Consider the following 21887-nt stretch of genomic DNA (forward strand, 5'->3'; position numbering starts at 1 on the left):
ATGGGTACTTGAAGAGAATGTGTATTCTATTAGTGTTTGGCTGGAGTAGGGTGGGTATATTCAGTTAGGCCACACTTTTCTTGATACTTTGATTAAGGGGAGTAGACTTTTCTTAGAGCTTTTTTGTCTGTGCCTGTTGATAGTTTTTAGTTATAGGCTTCTACAATGCTTTGTTTGTGATATATGGGAGGGGAAATGAAAGAGGGAATTCACCACTGCACTGTTCCCCGGGCCCTGAGGTCTGTGGGCTGGCCCCCTTTCCTTTCTACCTTTCAGTCTTTGTATTTGTATATATATATATATAAAATGTTTAAGCTATTCTCCTTTATCTGGTTTGCTAGGGGGTTATCAATGACATTGATCAGCTCAAAGATCCAACTCTTTGTTTCTTTGAAATTCCCTATTGTTATATTTATTTGATTTAAAATTTCATTTTTATTGAGTACTACTTTTTTGGGTGGTTTGCTTAATTTTGTTTTTTCTACTTCTAATGTTTTAGGTTGAGCAAATAGCTCTTTTTGTTATATTTATTTTTAATTAAAAATAAAGCCATTTAAAGCTATAAATTTCACTTTATATATAACTTTAGTGTGTTACATGACAACTGGTAAAAATTGTATAGCTTCTGTATTGATTTTCTACTGTGGTCCTGGATTGTATTTCTTTTCTTTTAAAAACAGACTTATTTAGATATATAAAACAGATTTATTTAGATACATTCCAATACCATAAAAATTCACCCATTAAAGTATATGATTCAATGGTATTAAGTACATTCACAGAATTGCCCAGTCATCAATCACCACAATCTAATTTTAGAACATTTTCAACTTTGTACACAATAGCAGACATTCATCACTTATGACACCCCACACTCCCGCCCTAGGAAACCTCCAATCAATTTCTGTCTCTATGTATTTGCCCATTTTAGACATTTCACATAAATGAAATCATGCAATATGTGGTCTTCTGTGACTGCCATCTTTCATGTAAGATAATGATTTCAAGGTTTTTTCATGTTATAGCATATATCAGTACTTTTTATTGGCAAATACTATTTTATTATATAGATCTACCACATTTGTTAATCCATTCATCAGTTGATGGACATTTAGGTGGGTTCTATTATATATATATATATATATATATATATATATATATATATATATATAATGCAAATGAGGTTGGGACTCCATAACAGTCACAACCAGCTCAGGAGGAGGGACTGGGAGCAGCCCGGAGCCTGAGAGATCAACACAGAGGGGCGCCTGCTCCAAGCCTCTGCAGCGTGGCTGGGGGCAGGCCCCAGTGGACACACACACAAATACACACACACATGGGGCGCCTACTCTGAGCCTCCAACGCAGCTGGGGGCAGGCCCCCAGTGGACACACACACATACACACATACACACACACACACACACACACACACAGGGCGCCTGCTCTGAGCCTCTGACGCAGTTCGGGGCAGGCCCCCAGCAGACACACACACACACACACACACATGGGGCGCCCTGCTCCGAGCCTCTGACGCAGTTGGGGGCAGGCTCCCAGTGGACACACACACATACACACACACACACACACACACACACAGGGCGCCTGCTCTGAGCCCTCTGATGCAGTTGGGAGCAGCCCCCCCATTGGACACACACACACACACACACACACACGGGGCGCCTGCTCCGAGCCTCTGACGCAGTTGGGGGCAGACCCCCAGCGGATACACACACACAGACACACGCACAGCGCTTGATCTGAGCCTCTGTGGCCAGACTGCGGAGCAGGCCTAAGCCGTCAGTAGGATATAACCTGAGGGCTCCTGAACTGTGAGATGGGGCAGGCTGGGCTGAGGGATTCCCAACCCCTAGTGCACGAATTTCGTGCACCAGGCGTCTAGTCCTATATAATAAAAGGCTAATGTGCAAATTGACCCAACCGCAGAATGACTGGTCACTATGACATGCACTGATGCAGGAGCTGCCCCCTGGTGGTCAGCTGGCTCCCACGGGGGAGCACTGCTCAGCCAGAAGCCCTGCGGCAGTGCTAAGGATGTCCAACTGCCGGCTTAGGCCCGCTCCTCAGACTGTGAGAGGGTGCAGGCGGGGCTGAGGGACCACCCGGAGTATACAAATTTTGTGCACCGGGCCTCTAGTTATGAATAATACTGCTGTGGATATTTGTATACAAGTTTTGGAGTATACATGTGTTTTCATTTGTCTTGGGTAGATACCTAGTAGTGGAACTGCTGGATCCTATGGTGGCTCTGTGGGTAACATTTTGCCAAACTGTTTTTCAGGATGCCTGAATTATTTTACAATTCTTCCAGCAATGTATGCGCACTCCAGTGTATTCCATATTCCTTACCAACACTTGTTATTGTCTCTTGTTGTTGTTATTTTTGCTATCCTAATGGATATGAAATGGTCTCCAAATGAATTAAAAATTTTGGTTTTGATTTACATTTCCTAATGACTAATGGCATTGAACATCAGAGAATGTAGCCTGTCAATTCTCAGCATTAAAACATCTACCAGATTTTCTTTGTAGATAAGTTATTGGATGGAATTTTATAACAGTACCATGGGCATAAGAAAAGAAAGCATATTTTCTCTTTCTTTAGTGCATCATCATCTTTTTGTGTTTAAAATTTAACTTGTTCATGCCTTTTATTTTTACTTCTTATTTAACTTTCTTGTTTTCTCTTCATCTCATCTCTTACTTTTGTTGTCTTAATTTCTCTTCATTTTATGTGGATATTGCCCCTTCTCTTTCCTAAAAATAATGACTAAATCTGTAGTGCCTCTATTGGTTGACCAGCATAAAATTATACCTCAACTTGGATATGGAGAAACCCTCTCATCCCTCAACAGGAGAAACAGTTTTACCTTTGGATATTTTTGAGGCAATTAAACAATTTTAGTCTCAGCCTATTAGTATTTTCCTTCTGATCTGTCTCTTCTATTTTAAGAAACTTTGCTTAACATTTTTATTCCAAATCAAAGTCATGTTTTCAACATCTAGTAAACAAAACCACATTTATTTTGAGCCTACCATATAACAGGTACCATATGATATAGTATTGAGAATGTGAACTTTGAAACCAGGTAGACTGGGTTTTACTTAACATCTGTAAACTTCTGTTTCTTTATGCATAAAATGAAATAATGATTGCAGCAACACATTGACGATAGGATTGTTGTGCAAATTAAATGAGGTATCTGCTTCTGCACATTAGATGATTCCTTGTAATAACAATGCTTGCTAATATGAATTAAAAGTTTACTTGGGCTCATCTGGTCTGGTCTGGTGCTGTCTTACAAACATCATCTTATTTAACTCTCACAACCCCTTGAGATAAATAGTTTTGACTCAGTTTGAAAAAAAAACACCTAAAGAAACATTTTCATATTCTCATAGCTAAAAGTTGGCTGAGCTAGAATTTAAGCCTTCATTAATTTTAGTCTAAATCTGTGGTCTCGCTCATATTCCATTTTTGTGAATAACTAGAATAGGTGTTGACTGGACATTTTCTATTCTCATAGCATCCAGTGCCGTACTCTGGTGCTCCCAAGTAACGTTTGTGGCATGAATGCTGGTTTGACTAACCATGTGAACACTGTCTTTCCAGGTTTCTTGGAGTCTCCGTGGAGCTCCTGGACCAGACCCCACAGTGAAGGCTACAAGATCTTCCTTCTGGTCCCAGAAGCTCTGGTTGAGTCCACAGATCCTGCCTGGCCCTAGGCTCCTGGGAAGAGCAGAGTTGTCAGCAAGAGAGCCAGAGGGCTGAGGCCCGAGTAAACATGCCAGCCAACCAGAGCTCTCCCCAGTGGTCCCTGGCCCTGACTGCAGGAGGAAGAGACAGCTCCTGTGAGGTAAGGAAGACAAAAAGGTGCCTATTTCTATACAACTTTTTCTTTTTCTTGGAATTAGCAGTTTTCTGGTTTAGTCATTACTTTGCTTTACTATATACAAATCAATAATTCAACTTCAAATTCTTTCTAATTGTTTAAATCTCCTCTCTGTATATTCAAACATATAGGTAATAATCATAGTGACAATAATTGTAAACACTCATATAATGTTTACTATGTGCCCAGCACTGTTATACACATACTACATATACTAACTCATCTTCATAACAACCTCAAGAAGTGTGTGTCATTGTTACTCCCATTTTATAGAGGGAAACTTGGGCATAGAGAAAAACTATCTGGCTCAATTTCACACAGCTACTAGTAGGTGGGAATGGTCTCAACTCAGGGCAGCAATGTCTTCTCTGTGGAGAATTCTTTCCTGGAACTTGTTGACCTGCTGAAGGCTGCTGGTCTGGTTTCTCCCTCAACTTCACACACAGCTATTATCTTGGTGTCTTCCCTGTGTTATCCCCCAGGAAATCCTTTTCACCTCTGTCTTGTTCCACATCCCCTTTCCTGGGGATCCTATGTCTTCTTTCTTGTTTATTGGATCCTCTGTCTTCCTCTTTCTTGATCTACATCCTCATTTTGTGGGAGCACATCCTCCAGTCTATCCTTGAAAATGGATACATGACAGGTGGATTTTACGAAACGTTGTATGTCTGAAAATGTCATGCAAAATTATATTTATTTAATATATATAATTGCAGAAATACATTTATAGAAATAAAAAAGTAATAAGTGCCTTGGAAATGTATTCATCTATTAATTAATTAATTAAAATGTTTTTATTGATTTTAGAAGGAGAGAAAGGAAGAGAGAGAGAGAAAAAAACACATTGATCAGCTGCCTCCTACATGCACCCAACTGGGGACTGAACCTGCAAACTGGTTATGTGCCTTGACAGAGAATTGAACCAGCAACCTTTTGGTGCATGGGACAACACTCAACTAACTGAGCCATGCCAGCCAGGGTGGAAATATATTTATTTGACTCTGATACTAAATTTATCTTTTCAGCTAGATATAGAATTCTAGGTTGGAAATCATTTTTGTGCAGAATTTTAAAAGCCTATTTCCAGTCTAGTCATTTTCTCTACTTTTCAAAAAACTATTCTTATTCAGTTGTTGAGCCTCCTACTTTTTTTAGTCTTTGTCCTGCTTTCCATTTCTTTCTCTTTTGTTCTCCTTTCTAAGAGTTTTTTGGAACACTTTATCTTCTAAATCTTCTTTTGTGTCTCTCAATGCTGTTACATATTTTTATTTTAAATAGCTCTTTATTTTCAGAACATTCCCTATTAATAGAATGCTATTTTTGTTTCATGGATGCAGCATCTCATCACTAAAAATATTAGTAATAGTTTTTAATTTAGTTTTGAATGACAATATAGACACATAGCTCAAAAATGAAAATATATAAAATTCAAAAATATAAAAATCTACATAGCCTAAACTTGGGCCGGGTGGCTCAGTTAGTTGGAGCATCATCACATACACCCAAAGGTTGTGGGTTCATTTCTCAGTCAAGACACGTATCCAAGTTGTGGATTGGATCTAGGTCGGGGTGAGTGTGAGAAGCAACCAATTGATTATTTTCTCTTACATTGATGTTTCTCTCTCTCCCTCAAATCAATAAAAACATATCCTTGGGTGAGGATATAAAAAAATCTACTAGTCTAAATTCTCATTTATCTTTCTCTTATCTGCTCACCTGTGTCTAATACATATAACTAGGTTAGTTTACTGCATGATTAGGGTTCCTTTATGCAAATAAAAGCAGCTGAGAACACATTCTTACTTTCTCCTTTTATTTCACAAAAGGCAGCCTACTAAACAAATTTTTATCAGCTTTTGTTATTGTTAAGTATTTTGGTGAAATGTAATATGAATTATAAACAATGCTACCATGAACAAAAAATTTTGTTTGTTTCTTTTCATGTACATGTGTATACCCGTCTCTTTACTATATATATAGGGGTGGAGTCAATGGGTTATAGATTAAGCCTATATTTTAAAAAATATTTTTATTGTGAAATATAACATACATACAGAAAAGTATACCAAAAAATTTACAGCTCACTGATTTTTCATTATGTCAGTCTAGTACAGGGGTGGGCAAACTTTTTGACTCGAGGGCCACAGTGGGGTTCTTAAACTGGACGGAGGCTGAACAAAAGCATGGATGAGTGTTTGTGTGAACTAATATAAATTCAAAGTAAACATCATTACATAAAAGGGTACGGTCTTTTTTTTCTTTTTAGTTTTATTCATTTCAAACGGGCCGGATCCGGCCCGCGGGCCATAGTTTGCCCACGGCTGGAAGTGACCATATAATTTCAGAGTCCCTCTACTCCCAAAGATAGTTACTATCTTGATTTTTTAAAAATTAAATTTTATTGTTCAGATTATTACAGTTGTTCCTCTTTTTTCCCCCCATAGCTTCCCTCCACTCAGTTCCCACCCCCACCCTTTGCCCTTACCCCTCCCCCACACACACTGTACAAGCCACAGAGTAGAAGAGATAGACAATGGAGGACTTCTAGCCAGAATATATCAAGAACAACAAAACAGTAAGAAAAAACAGACTACACAGTAGTCACATGCCTTATTTGAATAGACATGTAACAAAAAAAGATATCCAAATGGCTAACAAACACCTGAGAGGGTGCCCAATCTCATTAGTCATCAGGAAGTGCCAAATTTAAGCCACAATGTACTACTACTACACTCACACCAGAATGGCTAAAATTAAGAAGACTGATGATGACAAGTGGTAGCAAGGATGAGGAGCCATATCAGCAGCTTATAGGCTCATATCAGCACATACCAGCAGCTCATATGCTGCTGGTGGGAGTGTAAATTGACATAATCTCTTTGGAAAACATCTTAGCCTTCTTCATCAGAGCATATGTAGACCATAAGAGGAAACAATTCTCTTAGGGAAATATGAGCAGAAATCCTTGGCTGATGTACCAGGACATGTAGAAATGCTCACTGTAACACAAGAGACCTGTTGAGAATTGTCTCCCAACAATATCCACCCTTCATTTCTGCACTGTCTTGCCTTCTGCACAATTTCCCATGAGTATACTACTCTGTCAGCTACTCTGATTAATCTGACTGGCAGAGATGAGAGCCCAGGCTGTTCAATTTATCTTATGCAACACTTAATCAACAGGACTCCAAGTGGCAGAATGAGGCCAGTCTGCAGTATTTTGCTCAACTGTGACATCCGGGGTTCCAGACTCAATGAGCTGAACAAATCCTTTAAAGCCATCAATGTTTATCTTACAAAGCCAGGTGCCTTTCTGCCTAAGTTTCTCTATTGACCTTTGTCCTTGGTGTGGGAATCGAGGTACAGCAGGATGTATTAGCGATTGCACAGATTCTGCCTTGGCCCAAGGGGGGCATTTTCATCCTCTGTTTGGACAGTAAGCTGAGCCTGACCCCGGAATACCTTCCAGAGCCAAGATATTATGTTGATCACCTCAGATACAATCAGGGACAAATGTCCTACCACCTTTTCTAATTGGATGATTCCTATCATAGGCATAATTGCCCTCAGGGTTCACATGACTAGCAAGCCATTTACTCTTCTAGGAAGCTCCTGCTAGCAACCAAGTAGGTAGCCTCCTTTTAGAGAGACCCCCAGAGTCATTTATGGTTTACCTGAACCACCAATCACCACCTCACACACGTTCAGTTCACTTATGACCACCCTTAAGGTGAAAATCACCATGTTTTGGGGAGGAAGGCAAGTTAATGCCTGGCTTCTGAATAAGAAGTATAATCCCAGGACGCCCCCCAGAAGAAAGTGCTGTTTACAATTGGTGGGACCTCCAGCAGTCAGGAGACATAGCTTGAGAGTGCCTCCAATGTGGCCTCTCATCCAGCTGATAGTCTCTAACTATTAAAGACAAAACTGAACAAAAAAAGGAAATTGATTTTATTCAGGCTATTGCAATAGGGAGAGCACCTCAGATGTGAAAGTCGGAGTGTCTCGGCAGGGTGGTTTTGCCTTTTATTTTTATACTGAGGATTAGACAAGTTATCGTGGGGAGATTTATAGGTGGGATTGTTTCTGCATTCAGGAGAAGTCTCCGTCAGCTAGAAAAGAAATGCTTATCTCTGTGTCTAGCTAGCTAGTTTAACTTCTAACCTCAATCATTCATGAGAAAGTGGGGAGTTGGAGGGTCTGTGTCTAGCCTTTCAGCAAGTTCAATAAAAGGAGAAAGGTCTGCGTTTGGCCTTGTCATACGTAAACCCCAGGAGTCTTATGGGGGTTATGAGAAAGAGTGGACAGCAAATGTTATCTGAGTCATAAGGGGAAAGGTGATATTTGTGGTAAGTCGGTTCTAAGAGCATAAAAGAGTGGGGGGATTTCTTAACTTGGGCTCAGGTTATGTTCAACATTAAGGGTCCTCAGTTCTGTTTGAAAACTTGAGTCTAGTTCTTGTTATTGGAGAGACTGCCTGAAGGCCTTCATTCCAACCTGTCCTATATGTCCAAGCCACTAGCTGCATGATATTCTTCTGCCCCACATAATGACTGAGCAGCTGCTAGGGCAAGTGGTTCAAGGAGAGCAGACAGTTGAAGGTGTTGACGGGTGTTTTGTGTGTGGTGCAGGAGCTGGGGCCCTCCCAGCTGTTTCTGACAGACTTCTCAGCAAGCTTAAGGGGAATGGTGATGACCTTGTGGATGCAGGTATTGGCAGACCTGGCAGGTAAATTTTACGCCCTTGCAGCAGTTTGGGGAAGATGTACTAAGGCATTTTTCTTTGTGATGAAGGCTCCATGGGTAGTTCAGAAAGACAGCTTATTAATGCCCCTCCCTTTCCTGTACCTCCTGGGGTTTAAGGTGTTTCTTCTTCAATTTCGGTGTTGTTGCTCACCCTCTGCTGACACAAAATCATTAGGGTTCATTCTAGTCAGTATTAAATTCACCCCCACCCCAATCATCTCCTACTAGTTTCCAGACCTTTCATTTCAATGAGTCAGATGCAAGAGGAACAAGGCCATTTTAATAAGCTTACAGAGATCTGTTATGTTCTACCCTTTGGCCCATGTGGGTCATTAAAGGGGAACACAGTAAGCAAGTGTACTGAACCAAGAAGCAATTATCTTTATGATCTAGGACCGTGGTCGGCAAACTGCGGCTCTTTGACCCCTTGAGTGTGGCTCTTCCTAAGCCTTAGGAGGACCCTAATTAAGTTAATAACAATGTACCTACCTACATAGTTTAAGTTTAAAAAATTTGGCTCTCAAAAGAAATTTCAATCGTTGTACTGTTGATATTTGGCTCTGTTGACTAATGAGTTTGCCGACCACATTATTCTAGGGCAATGTTAATCCAACCAGAGAATCCAGGTGACAACCAGAATTAAACTGAAATCTCTTAGGCACCCTTCTTTCTGGATGCTTTGCCTCCCAGAGGGTTAGCAAGGAGACAGGATCCCAAGTTGTCAAAATATGTCCATATAACTCCTAACACCTTTTGTTCTGATCATTACCCAGGGAGCAGCTGAAAGGAGATGATTCCTTTCTGGGGACAACCATATTCATGGATTAAACTGCCTTACTAAAGAGCATGTATGGAGCAGGAGAGGGTGAGAGAGGCAGAGTCTGAAATCCTTTTGAATTCCTTTTTGAGGAGGCCATTCCAATGCTTAACAATACCACATGCCAGTGGATGGGAGAGAGTGTGGAAGTCTACCAAATACCTTAACTATCAGCCCATTGTTACATGGCTTGTGCAATGAAAGGTGTTCCATTTTTAGGCTACAAATAGTTCAGAAAGCTGAAAACTTGTTACAGGTTAGTTCCAAGATCCACAGTTGTGTGGCTGGAGTGGGCTGAGCAGACTGAAACAGCAATATTTTAACCTGAAAACATAAACAATGATGCAAATCAGAGAGGGGCTTGAAGTGTGATGTAGTCAGTTGGCCAGGAGCAGGTGGGCCACACTTCATGCTGTGTGCACTTTCTCATCACAACGGGTCATCTTGTGGAAGGAGTCACAGATTTGGTATATCGTGGTAGCTTCTGCATCAGAAAAGCAGTGTTTTCATTTGTGCCCAGTCTGTGAGGATACATGTGTTGCCATGTCCAATGTGATGGTGGATCCAGAAAGCAATGGCAATAATCTGAGCAGTGAGGGCTCAGAGCATTTAGCCATCAAAACTCTTTGAAGAGGTGAAGGTGGTAACTTACAGATCTTCTCAATTGTACAAGAGGGCTTCTTGAAAGCTTAAGAGTGTTGTCCGTCATTCCTTTCAGCAGGAGTCCAAGGTAGAGAATGGCTCATCTCAAAGAGATTTATGGCTGAAGCTTTTGTCTAATGGAGTAAACCCAATGAGATTCATAGACAAACCATAAAATATTAGAGCAAACTGTATCAGCAGAAACACTGTCATCTTAGAGTGAAAGTGATAGACCAGGGGTCCTCAAACTTTGTAAACAGGGGGCCAGTTCACTGTCCCTCAGACCGTTGGAGGGCCGGACTATAGTTTAAAAAAAACTATGAACAAATTCCTATGCACACTGCACATATCTTATTTTGAAGTAAAAAAACAAAACGGGAACAAATACAATATTTGTATTTGCATGTGGCCCGCGGGCCGTAGTTTGAGGACCCCTGGGATAGAGACTAGACAAAATGAAAGGAAGACTTTGGATTCCCAAAATTCTACTGGCAGGAAGCAGGCTCAGAAAACTCTTCTGCTAACCTTTCCTGTAAAAGGAAGTATGACTTAGAAGGTGGGAACAAGAACCAAGAGAGCAGAACCAAAAGCCATGAAGAGTTATTCTTAGGCCTTGAGACCTAATTATGGAACTGATAGCTTTGCCCAGCCAGATAACACTTATTTTCTTTAGCATTTAAAAAGTATCATTTAAATCACTGTTTCCATGTATATAATATGTCATTTTGTTTTGTTTTCTGGCTGCTTTCAAAATCTTTTATTCTTTGGTTTTTAAAAGTTTGACTACAGTATGCCTAGGTATGGTTTTCTGTGGATTTATTCTGCTTGGGGTTTGCCAGATTTCTTGAATCTGTAAATGTATGTCTTTTGCCAAATTTGGGAAGTTTCTGCCCATTTTATTTATTTATTTATTTATTTATTTATTTATTTTTATTGTCTAAACTAAAAGTTTTACATATGTCTCCTTTTCCCCCAATTGACCCCCCCCCCCAGCCATTCCCACCCCGGGCAAGCCCCAACTGCCCCAGTGTCTGTGTCCATTGGTTATGCTAATATGCGTGCGTACAAGTCCTTTGGTTGCTCTCTAACCCTTCTTCCCCTACCATTTGTCTCTAGATCGATCTATTCTTGTTCATCAAATTATGTTGTTCATTATATCCCACATATGAGTGAGATCATGTGATATTTATCTTTCTCCGACTGGCTTATTTCGCTTAGCATAATGCTCTCCAGTTCCATCCATGCTGTTGCAAATGGTAAAAGTTCCTTCTTTTTTACAGCGGCGTAGTATTCCATTGTGTAGATGTACCACTGTTTTTTAATCCACTCATCTGCTGATGCTGCCCATTATTTTTAAAAACATCTTTTTCTGTACCCTTTCTTCTGGACCTCAAATTACATGTATATTAGATCTTTTGATTTGTATTACCCATCCCTAAGACTATTATTTTGTTTACTTTTTCCAAGAATTTTCTCTCTACTTTTCAGATTGGTTAACTTCTGTTGGTCTGTCTTACATTCATTAACTCTTTCTTTTGTTATGTTATCTACATTCTGTTGGTAAGTCCATCCAAGGAATTTTTTAAGTTTCGGATTGCATTTTTCAGTTCTAGACTTTTCAGTTAGTTACTTTTTTATAGTTCCCATTCCTCAGTTGAACTATCCTATTATTTATTATGAACATAGTTGTCCTTATGTTCTTGAGCATATTTATACACAACTAGTTTAAAGCCTAATTCTGGCATTTGGATCATCTCAGGGTCAGTCTCTGCTTTTACTCTTGAATCTCTTCTCTTTCTCTTGATACCTTTCTCTCCCTTTCTATGTTATTTTGGATTGTATTTTGGTTGTTGTAAATCATGTATTGTAGAAATTTTTTTATTCTATTTAGTTCCCTTAAAGATTGCTGCTTTTTTGTTTTGTTTTGTTTAGTAAGCACTTGACTCGTGGTTGGACTCAAAGTGGAAACTATCTTCTCTGTAGTGTGTGATAGCTCAGATTTTAGTTCATTTAAGTGGTTAAGCAGATATTTGGGCCGAGTTCTTATACAGAATTTAGGCACTCCTCTCCGTCCAGATTCCCCCCTGACTTTCCAGTGGTCGTTATGATTGCAAAACACTCCTTTGATTTTTTAAGTCAATAAGAGTGAAGGTTTTAAAAATTGGAATTTTAGTTACCTTGCATGACTGACTGAGCCTATTTACAAACTAAAAGCTGTAAAAATAGTAAACACATCCCGTGTCATCCCTTCTTGCATTAACTCTCTTCCAGTAGATGCCTAACTTAGGTTGCTCTTCAGTATCTTCAGATCATGGTTTTTTATATTTTGTTCAGAGCTTATAGTTGTTATCTGTATGAGTTTTGGCCTCATAAAAGCAATTTATTCATACAGGAACTTAATTTCCTTTAATTTTGGAGTTAATTTTATATGTGGTGTGAAGTATGGGTCAAAGTTTTTTTCTTCAATACTGATAACCATTTAGTCCAGCACATTTTTAAAAAAGACTCTCCTTTTCCCCATTAAACCACATTGGCATCTTTGTAAAAAAGCAATCATCAATATATGTGCAGACCTGTTTTTGGACTCTCTATTACATTCCATTGATTTATCTAACTGTATTTACATCAGTACCACCTTGTCTGAATTATTGTAGCTTTATAGGAAATCTTAACATTACACGGTATAAATACTCCATACTACTTCTTGCTTTGGCTATTCTATGTCCTTTGCATAGTCATATAAACTTTAACATCTCCTTGTCAGTTTTTACCCACTAACAGATAAATATGCATTCTTTTCCAGGGGCATGTAACACATTCTCCTAGATAGACCATGTGTTGAAATCATACAGAATATATTTCCTGACCACTATGAAATTAAATTAGAAATGAGCAATAAAAAGGCATCAAAAGAAAATGGCCATATTTTTTAAAGTAAATGAAAGCATCAGTAGAGGGAACTATGTAAAGTTTTTAAAAAGTATATACATGCTTCTTTGTAAAAGTTATAAAATTTCCTATTAAAATGAGCAACAAAATAGGATCAAGGTCAAATTTTATACAAAAGTAATCTTTTTATTGTACACAATAGCAGAAATTTAGGATTTGATGTTTGTAGTTTACATAACATTCTATATAACTAGGTATTTAATAGGCATTGAAACTTATTTTCTATCTTTTACCTATCCCCCAGTGCTGACCTTGTCACCTTGAACAAGCTTGTGTTGTTACAGGTCTCAGTGTCACTTGAGGATGTGACTGTGGACTTCAGCAGGGAGGAGTGGCAGCAATTGAACTCTACTCAGAGACGCCTGTACCAGGAGGTGATGCTGGAGAATTACAGCCACCTGCTCTCAGTGGGTAAGCACTGATACCCCATGAAACCAGTGAGGAGACAATTGTGGGTAAAATTATATCCCCCAAATAAAATGCGTTGAAGTCCTAACCCTCAGTACCTCAGAATGTGACCTTATTTGGAAAGAGGGTCTTTTTTATATATTTTATTGATTTTTGAAAGGAAAGGAGAGGGGGAGAGAGAAACATCAATGATAAGAGAGAATCATTGATTGGCTGCCTCCTGCACGCCCCCCCCCACTGGGGATCAAGCCTGCAACCCAGGCACGTGCCCTTGGCTGGAATCGAACCCGGGACCCCTCATTCCGCAGGCTGACGCTCTATCCATTGAGCCAAACCAGCTAGGGTGGAAAGAGGGTCTTTACTGAAGTAATCAAGCTAAAATGAGTTTATTAGGGTGGGTCCTAATCCACTGTGACTGGTGTCTTTATAAAAAAGGGAAATTTAAACACAGAGACAGACACACACAGAGAGAGAAGACAATGTGAAGACACACAAGGAAAAGATGGCCATGTGACTGGAGTGATGCATCTATACGCCGAGAAATGCCGAGACCACCAGAAACCAGGAGAGAGGCATGAGACAGCTCCTTCCCTAACACCTTCAAAAGGAGCATGGATAGCCCTGTTGACACTTGGATTTTGGACTCATAGTCAAGTGTCACCCATAACTGATTTGAGTGATTTAGATGATGATATCTGAGACTCTGAGTTTATGATTTTAGACTTAAGAGTTGATGCTGGAATGATTAAGACTTTAGGGGACATTGGGATGTAATTAGTGTATTTTCAACATGGGAAGAATATTAATTTGGGGGATTCGGAGGGCAAGCTCTGATGGGTTGAATTGTGTCCCCCCACAAAAAAGATATGTGGAAGTCTTAACCCCTAATACCGCAGAATATGACCGTATTTGGGAATAGGGTCTTTATAGAGGTAATCAGGTTAAAATGAGGTCATGAGGGTGGGCCCTAATCTAATATAGCTGGTATCCTTATAAAAAAAGAGCCCAGAAATCGATACTCATAGAGGGAAGATGATGAGAAAACACAATAGAGTGATGCATTTATAACCCAAGGAATGCCAAAGATTGCCAGCAAACACCAGAAGCTATAAGATGCAAGGAAGGATTCTCCCTCCTATCATCCAGAGAGAACATGACCCTGCTAACACCTTGATTTCAGAATTCTAGCCTAAAGAAGTAGGAGACAGTAAATTTCTGTGGTTTTAAGTCAGCCAGTTATTGGTACTTTGTTAAAGCAGCCCGAGGAAACTAAGACAGAACCATTTCCATTCCCAGCTGCTGAGTGCTCTGGGATATCCTAAGTGCATGCTGATATAATCCCTGATTGGTCTGAGATTCTTCAGGCCCTTTCACCTCTGTGATTATTAGTGTTTCCCCAATCAAATGTGGTTTCTTTTCTAATGAACAAATGGAAAACAATTAGCTGGACCCAGTTCTCTATTATGTCCTATTAACAGGGTATGAAGTTCCCAAACCAGAGGTCATCTTCAAGTTGGAGCAAGGAGAGGAGCCATGGATATTGGAGGGAGAAACCCCACATCAGAGTTGTGCAGGTCAGTGAGTGTGATCCAGGCAGAAAGGAGACATGGAAATACTTTTCCCCCCAGAGAGGTTGGTGTCTTTGCTGGCTTCTTGAAGGTTTAAATTTTAGAAACTGCTTGAAAATAAATAACGTAGGCCTCTCAGGTACCAAATTGCTCTGTCTTTATTTTCTATACTGTCATCAGCTGTTTTCTTTGGGGTTTCCTCCAGGAGAATTGCTGCAATTCCCATACTTTGGATCATATGCCAGCCTTCTTCACTATGGATGTTGCTTTCTTGGATATTCTTTTCTTCCATCACATTTTATGCTTCATTATTTAACCCCAACCCCAGGGTCTTAGAATATTATCATATACATTCAGGTTTTAATGGTTTTAGTTGGTTGCCTCACTCCTATTTTTCCCAGTACCCTTTTATTTCCTTCTTCTTTCACTTTTGTCTTCTCATTCTAAGATACCAATAAACTGTCACCTGCAACCAGCCTCACCTCCTCTCTTTGAGAGCTTGTTTGGAGGTTCTAGCAGGGGAGCGCAGCTACTCGTATACCCTTGACCGAAGACCGGTCCTCTCCTCGGGGGGGCGGGGGGGGGGGGGAAGGTCGTCCTCTTTGACCGAGTGCGCAGCTTCGGGAGGGACGCACATGGATCGGTGAGGGAGGAGGGGGACACCCGCCTAGCCAGCCAGATCAGCCGAATCAACCCTGGCGATCAATGGGGTGACAGATGTCGCAGCCAGATCGCCCTCACATCCACCTCCTCTCTTTGTATATATCACCTGCAGATTCCTCACTCATCTCCACCTCACCTACTCCATGCCTCTCTTCCATATTCTGACTGTGGTTAGTCACATATCATTTTTTTCTTTTAAAATCTACTTCTTTTCTTTTCATTGAATTTATTGGGGTGACACTGGTTAACAAAATTATACAGATTTCAGGTGCACAATTCCACAACACATCATCTGTATGCTATGTTGTTTGTTCACCACCCCAAGTCAGGTCTCCTTGCATCACCATTTATCCCCCTATACGCTCTTCTACCTCTCTCCCACCCCACCCCCAGCAATAACCACACAGTTGTCCATATCCATGAGCTTTTTCTCTCTTTTTTATTTTTGCTCAATTCTTCCATCCCCAACCCTCCCCCCAACAACTATCAGCCTGCTCTTTATCTATGAATGTGTCTCTATTTTACTTGTTAGTTCATTTTGTTCATTAGATTCCACTTATTAAAGTATAATTTACATACACTAAAGTGTATCCATTTTAAGTATATAGCTTGATGAGTTTTGACAAGGTACACACTAGTATAACCACTACCCCTATCATAATATATAACATTCCATCACACAGAAATGCTCCTTCATGTCCCTTGTAGTCAATGCTTAATCACCACTTGAGCCCCAGGCAACTATTTTTTAAATAAATTTTTAATATATTTTTATTGATTTCAGAGAGAAAAGGAGAGGGAAAGAGAGGGAGAGAGAGGGAGAGAGAGAGAGAGAGAGAGAGAGAGAGAGAGAGAGAGAGGGGAGAGAGAGAGAGAGAGAAACATCAATAATGAGAGAATCATTGATTGGCTACCTCCCGCACGCCCCCTTACTGGGGATTGAGCCCCCAACCCAGGCATGTGCCCCCGACCGGAACCAAACCCAGGACCCCTCAGTCCTCAGGCCGACGCTCTATCCATTGAGCCAAACCATCCGGGGCCCCAGGCAACTATTGACGTTCATTTTGTCACTATAGAATATATTTGTCTTTATTAATGTTTATATCAAAGGAAATTATACTGTCTGCTCTTTTCATTCAGCATAAAGATTTTGTGTTTTACCCATGTTATTGAGTATATCACTAGTTTGTTCCTTTAAGATGCTGACTACTACTCCGTGGTATAAATATATGGTAATTTGTTTATATCCCTGTTGATGACAGGGAGTTATTATTTGGTTATTATGAGCTACAGTGATGATTTTAATGTATCTTTGTGTGAACATATGTTTCTATTTCTCTTGGGTAAATACCTAGGAGTGGGTTGCCAGGTTATAAAATAGGTATATGCTTATCTTTATAAGAAATTGCTAAACTGTCTTCCAAAGTGGCTGTGCCATTTTACATTTCCAACAACAATAACTGAGAATTCTTCTTGCCCCACATCCTCGCCAACACTTGCTGTCATCAGTCTCTTTAATTTTTACTATTGTAGTAGATATGTAATGGTATCTCATTATGATTTTAAGTTGCATTCCTCTGGTGAGTAATGATGTTAAATATCTTTTCATGTGCTATTGACCATTTGTACATTTTTGTGTGAAGTGTCTATTTACATATCTTCCTCATTTTATTGGGTTGTTTGTCTTCTAGGTTCCTTGTAAGTAAATACTCATCACTTTAGGGACAGTTTTACTTCTTTCTGTCCAATCTTTTTATCTATTTTCCTTTCCTTATTTCACTGTCTAAGTCAGACCTTCAGTTTGATGTTGAATAGAAGTGGGAGTGTGGGCATGCTTGCCTTGTTCCTGATATTAGGAGCAAAAAATTCATATCATTAAGTATGGTGTTAGCTGTAGTTTTTTTAAGCTATCCTTTATCAGGTTACATAAGTTCCTTTCTAATCCTAGCTGGTTAAAGAAGTTTTTATCAAAAATCATAGTTAAGTGTTGAATTTTGTCAAATGCTTTAGTGATCATATGAGTTTTTGTTTTTATTTTGTTAATATGGTAAATTTATTGATTGATTTCAAATGTTAAATTAACCTTGTATTTCTGAGACAAATACTGGTGATTATTATATATATTACCTTTATTATATATTGTTGGATTCTATTTTTATATTTTGTTTAAAAATATTTGCATGAGTTATACCGGTTTGTAGTTTTCTTTCTTCCTTCCTTCCTTCCTTTCTTTCTTTCTTTCTTTCTTTCTTTCTTTCTTTCTTTCTTTCTTTCTTTCTTTCCTTCCTTCCTTCCTTCCTTCCTTCCTTCCTTCCTTCCTTCCTTCCTTCCTTCCTTTCTTTCTTTCTTTCTTTCTTTCTTTTTTTGCAATGTCTTTGTCAGGTTTTGATATTTGGGTTACACTTAGCCGCATAATATGAGTTGTGAATGAGTTCTCTTCTCTATTTTCTGAAATAGTTTGTGTAAGATTGTTATTTCTTTTTATGCTGTTTCACAGAATTCACCAGCAAGACTTTCTGGGCCTGGAGTTTGCCAAATGGGAAAGTTTTAATAACTAGTTCAATTTCTTTAATATACATAGGGCTCTTTCAATTTTCCGTTTCATCTTTTGTCATACATAATAAGTTGTGGTTTTTTTTCAAGGAATTTGTTTCCTTTATTTTGTCTAATTTCATTCTGTTGTATTCTGCGATTACACTCTGTATGATTTCAGCAAATCGTCTATCTTTGGGAATGTTCCATGTGTCTCTGAAAAGAGCGTATATCCGGCTCTTGATGGGAGTTGTGTTTAATAGAAAACAATTACACATGATGGAGAGTTGGAGTATAAACATCCATTTATTGTTTGTATAGGTCAAGATGGCTATCACTGCAATAATTTTCCTAGAGGCATAATGACTTGACTTACATACATTGTGAAATGATTACCACAATAAATTTAGTTAACACCTATATCATATAGATATCAAAAATAAAAAATGTTCTTGTCCTTGTGATGAGAAATTTTAGGATATACTCCCTCAGCAAGTGAAATTGTTTTTTTGATCTCATAAATTTGGTATTGTTGCTAATAGCAAGAAGCAACAAGATCAGTGAAGATTTAGAATCTAAAGCTAATGAGGACTTAGACTCTGAGTCACCCCCTCCCAGCCTAGGCTCTCCATCAATATTTTTCCTGAAAATCTTTGTCTTTTTAATCTTCAGTCCACCCTACTTGATATTCAAGCCTCCTACCCAAACTGAGCTATAACCATGTTTTATGACAAATTACATGTATAAAACCATTCTGAGCTTTACTTTCCTTATCTACAATAGATAAATAATAATAGAAAATAGAACTTTTGAAAGGATTAAATGAGTTCATATTTATATCTTAACAATGCCTGGAACATCATAAGTGTCGTGCAAGAGCTTGACACATAATAAGTGCTATATATGTATTTCCTGTAATTATTTTCATTGTCATCATTGGATTCGCTGGTTTCCCTGTGTTCAATTTGGATTAGCTTATATGTATCTTTTAATCTTCTGCTATCTATTTGTGTCGATTTTACTTTTTTTTCTCTTTTTAGATGGGAAGTTTGGGATTAAGACCTCACAAAAAAGAATTTCTGGGAAAGCTTCATTTCATAGTGAAATGGAGGGTGAAGATATAAGAGACGATTCATTGTATTCCATTTTAGAACTGTGGCAAGATGCTGAACAGATAAAAAGATATCAGGAAAAACACAGCAAAACTGTGAGTCATGCTACATTCGTAAATAAGAAACTATTGAATACGGAGTGGCATTATGAATATAAAGACAGCAGAAAATTTGTTTATCCAAGCCCAAATCATATTATTGCCTCACAGAAAAGACCCCATAAATGTGACTCATTTGAAAAGGGTTTTAAGCATGATTTAGATTTACATATTCATTCTAAAAACAAAGCAACAAAGAACATTGATAAAATTAATAGACACAGTCAAAATTTCACACAGAGTTCTTTTACTAACCATGAAAGTATGCAGACAGGAGTGAAATTTTGTGAATGTAATCAGTGTGGGAAAGTCCTCAACCTCAAACAAGCACTCAGTCACAACCTGAAGTTTCCTGTTGGGGAAAAAGGAAATATGTGTACTGAATTTAGGAAGATATTCACCCAGAAGTCTCACCTCTTTGCATCTCAGAGAATTCATACTATGGAAAAACCTCATGAACTTAGCAAATGTGCAAATGTTTTTACACAAAAGCCACTACTCAGCATATATTTGAGAGTTCATAGAGATGAAAAACTGTATGTATGTACTGAATGTGGGAAGGCTTTCATCCAGAATTCAGAATTAATTATGCACGAGAAAACTCATACTAGAGAAAAACCCTATACATGCAGTGAATGTGGAAAGTCATTTTTCCAGGTGTCATCTCTACTTAGGCACCAGACAACCCATACCGGAGAGAAACTCTATGAATGCAGTGAATGTGGGAAAGGCTTCTCCTTGAACTCAGCTCTCAGTGTACATCAGAAAATTCATACTGGAGAGAGACACCACAAATGCAGTGAGTGTGGGAAAGCCTTTACCCAAAAATCAACACTCAGGATGCATCAGAGAATTCATACAGGAGAGAGATCCTATATTTGTACTGCATGTGGGCAGGCCTTCATCCAGAAGGCACACTTGATTGCACATCAAAGAATTCATACTGGAGAGAAGCCTTATGAATGCAGTGACTGTGAGAAATCTTTCCCTTCTAAGTCACAACTCCAGATGCATACACGAATTCATACAGGAGAGAAACCCTATATATGCGCTGAGTGTGGGAAGGCCTTTACCAACAGGTCAAATCTCAATACTCACCAGAAATCTCATACTGGAGAGAAGTCTTATATATGTGCTGAATGTGGTAAAGCCTTCACCGACAGGTCAAATTTCAATAAGCACCAGACAATTCATACTGGAGAAAAACCCTATGTTTGTGCTCATTGTGGGAGGGCTTTTTTCCAGAAGTCTGAATTAATTACACATCAGAGAATTCATACTACAGAGAAGCCTTATAAATGTCCTGACTGTGAGAAATCCTTCTCCAAGAAACCACATCTCAAAGTACATCAACGAATTCACACAGGAGAAAAACCATATATATGTGCAGAATGTGGGAAAGCCTTCACTGACAGGTCAAATTTCAATAAACACCAGACAATTCATACTGGAGAAAAGCCCTATAAATGCAGTGACTGTGGAAAGGGCTTTACTCAGAAATCAGTTCTGAGTATGCATCGTAATATTCATACATGAAAGTAACCCTGTCTCTTAAAAATGAGAAAGCCTTATCACAGAAGTCAGGTATAAGGGTATGTTATAAAATCCATCCAAGAGAGACCCTATATGAATATATGGCATAGTAAAAAGTATTCGTCAGGCTCTCTCACTTGAGGTAAAAAAAATTATTTAGACGATAACCTCTTAGAATGCATTGAATGAAGGGGAATTTTCATATTTGCACAGCCTCACAAAATACAGGGTGTCCCAAAAATGTATACACACTTTGAGATATAATCAGTGTTTATTAACATACAGTTCATCTCCAAAATTTAAATGAATCTATAGAAATGCGTGTGTATACATTTTGGGGACACCCTGTATAATAGAATTCATACTAGGAAAAATGATGTCAGTTTGATACATTAGGAGGAAAGCCTTCCTATTGTAAAGAAAGTATTATAAGGCAAATTGTTACCAAATTCTTTACAGATGGAATGTGTAAAATTATGTAAATGTTAGTCATGTTTACTGTTATATTAAACAATTTAAAGTGACAACAAAATGAAAAGTAGGACAACAAAATAACATATTTGATGTGTAGACCTACTCTCAGTTCTGTAGGTTGTGGCAGAACACATTGCACAGCAGGAGGAATCATTGAAGTTCATTTTTTAAATTTAATATAATTGCATCTATTAAATATGTCTTCTATTGAATTTTTCTCTCACATGAATTCACAGTTTTATGGTCATTGTGATTTTATATATACACTCATCTGAAGATATAATTTTACATGAACACACAAATGTAATCCTATCATTCATACTGGTTCCCATGACATTGTGTTTTTATCCTTTTTAATTGTGGAACAATGCAAAAATGCCACAGGTCTCTCCTGTCATTTTTTGCATGCTCCTTTGCAATGTTACTCTGTTTT

At 38.7% G+C, this 21887-nt stretch overlaps 2 protein-coding genes across 6 annotated transcripts in view; one reads left to right on the forward strand and one right to left on the reverse strand.

The window, feature by feature from the left end:
- The window catches only part of ZNF81 (zinc finger protein 81), a 28129-nt gene that overhangs the window by 2199 nt on the left and 4043 nt on the right, over positions 1–21887 (forward strand). For 2 of the 5 annotated variants that reach the window (XM_023760911.1, XM_023760912.1), the window contains exons 2-5: positions 3634–3877; positions 13351–13477; positions 14953–15048; positions 19278–19444. In XM_023760911.1, coding sequence (XP_023616679.1) covers positions 3806–3877; positions 13351–13477; positions 14953–15048; positions 19278–19444 — 462 coding nt within the window. In that variant the 5' untranslated portion in view covers positions 3634–3805. Of the gene's footprint in view, positions 1–3633; positions 3878–13350; positions 13478–14952; positions 15049–15817; positions 15876–19277; positions 21225–21887 lie in introns of those variants that run through there. The other 3 variants (XM_023760913.1, XM_006097147.3, XM_023760910.1) reach the window with 3 other exon arrangements.
- The window catches only part of LOC102418899 (zinc finger protein 182), a 30616-nt gene continuing 28447 nt past the window's right edge, over positions 19719–21887 (reverse strand). Inside the window, exon 3 of the mRNA XM_023760916.1 lies at positions 19719–19799. Coding sequence (XP_023616684.1) covers positions 19783–19799 — 17 coding nt within the window. The 3' untranslated portion in view covers positions 19719–19782. The remainder of the gene's footprint in view (positions 19800–21887) is intronic.

Source organism: Myotis lucifugus, unplaced genomic scaffold (genome assembly GCF_000147115.1).
Source record: "Myotis lucifugus unplaced genomic scaffold, Myoluc2.0 scaffold_196, whole genome shotgun sequence".
Classification (NCBI taxonomy): Eukaryota; Metazoa; Chordata; class Mammalia; order Chiroptera; family Vespertilionidae; genus Myotis; species Myotis lucifugus.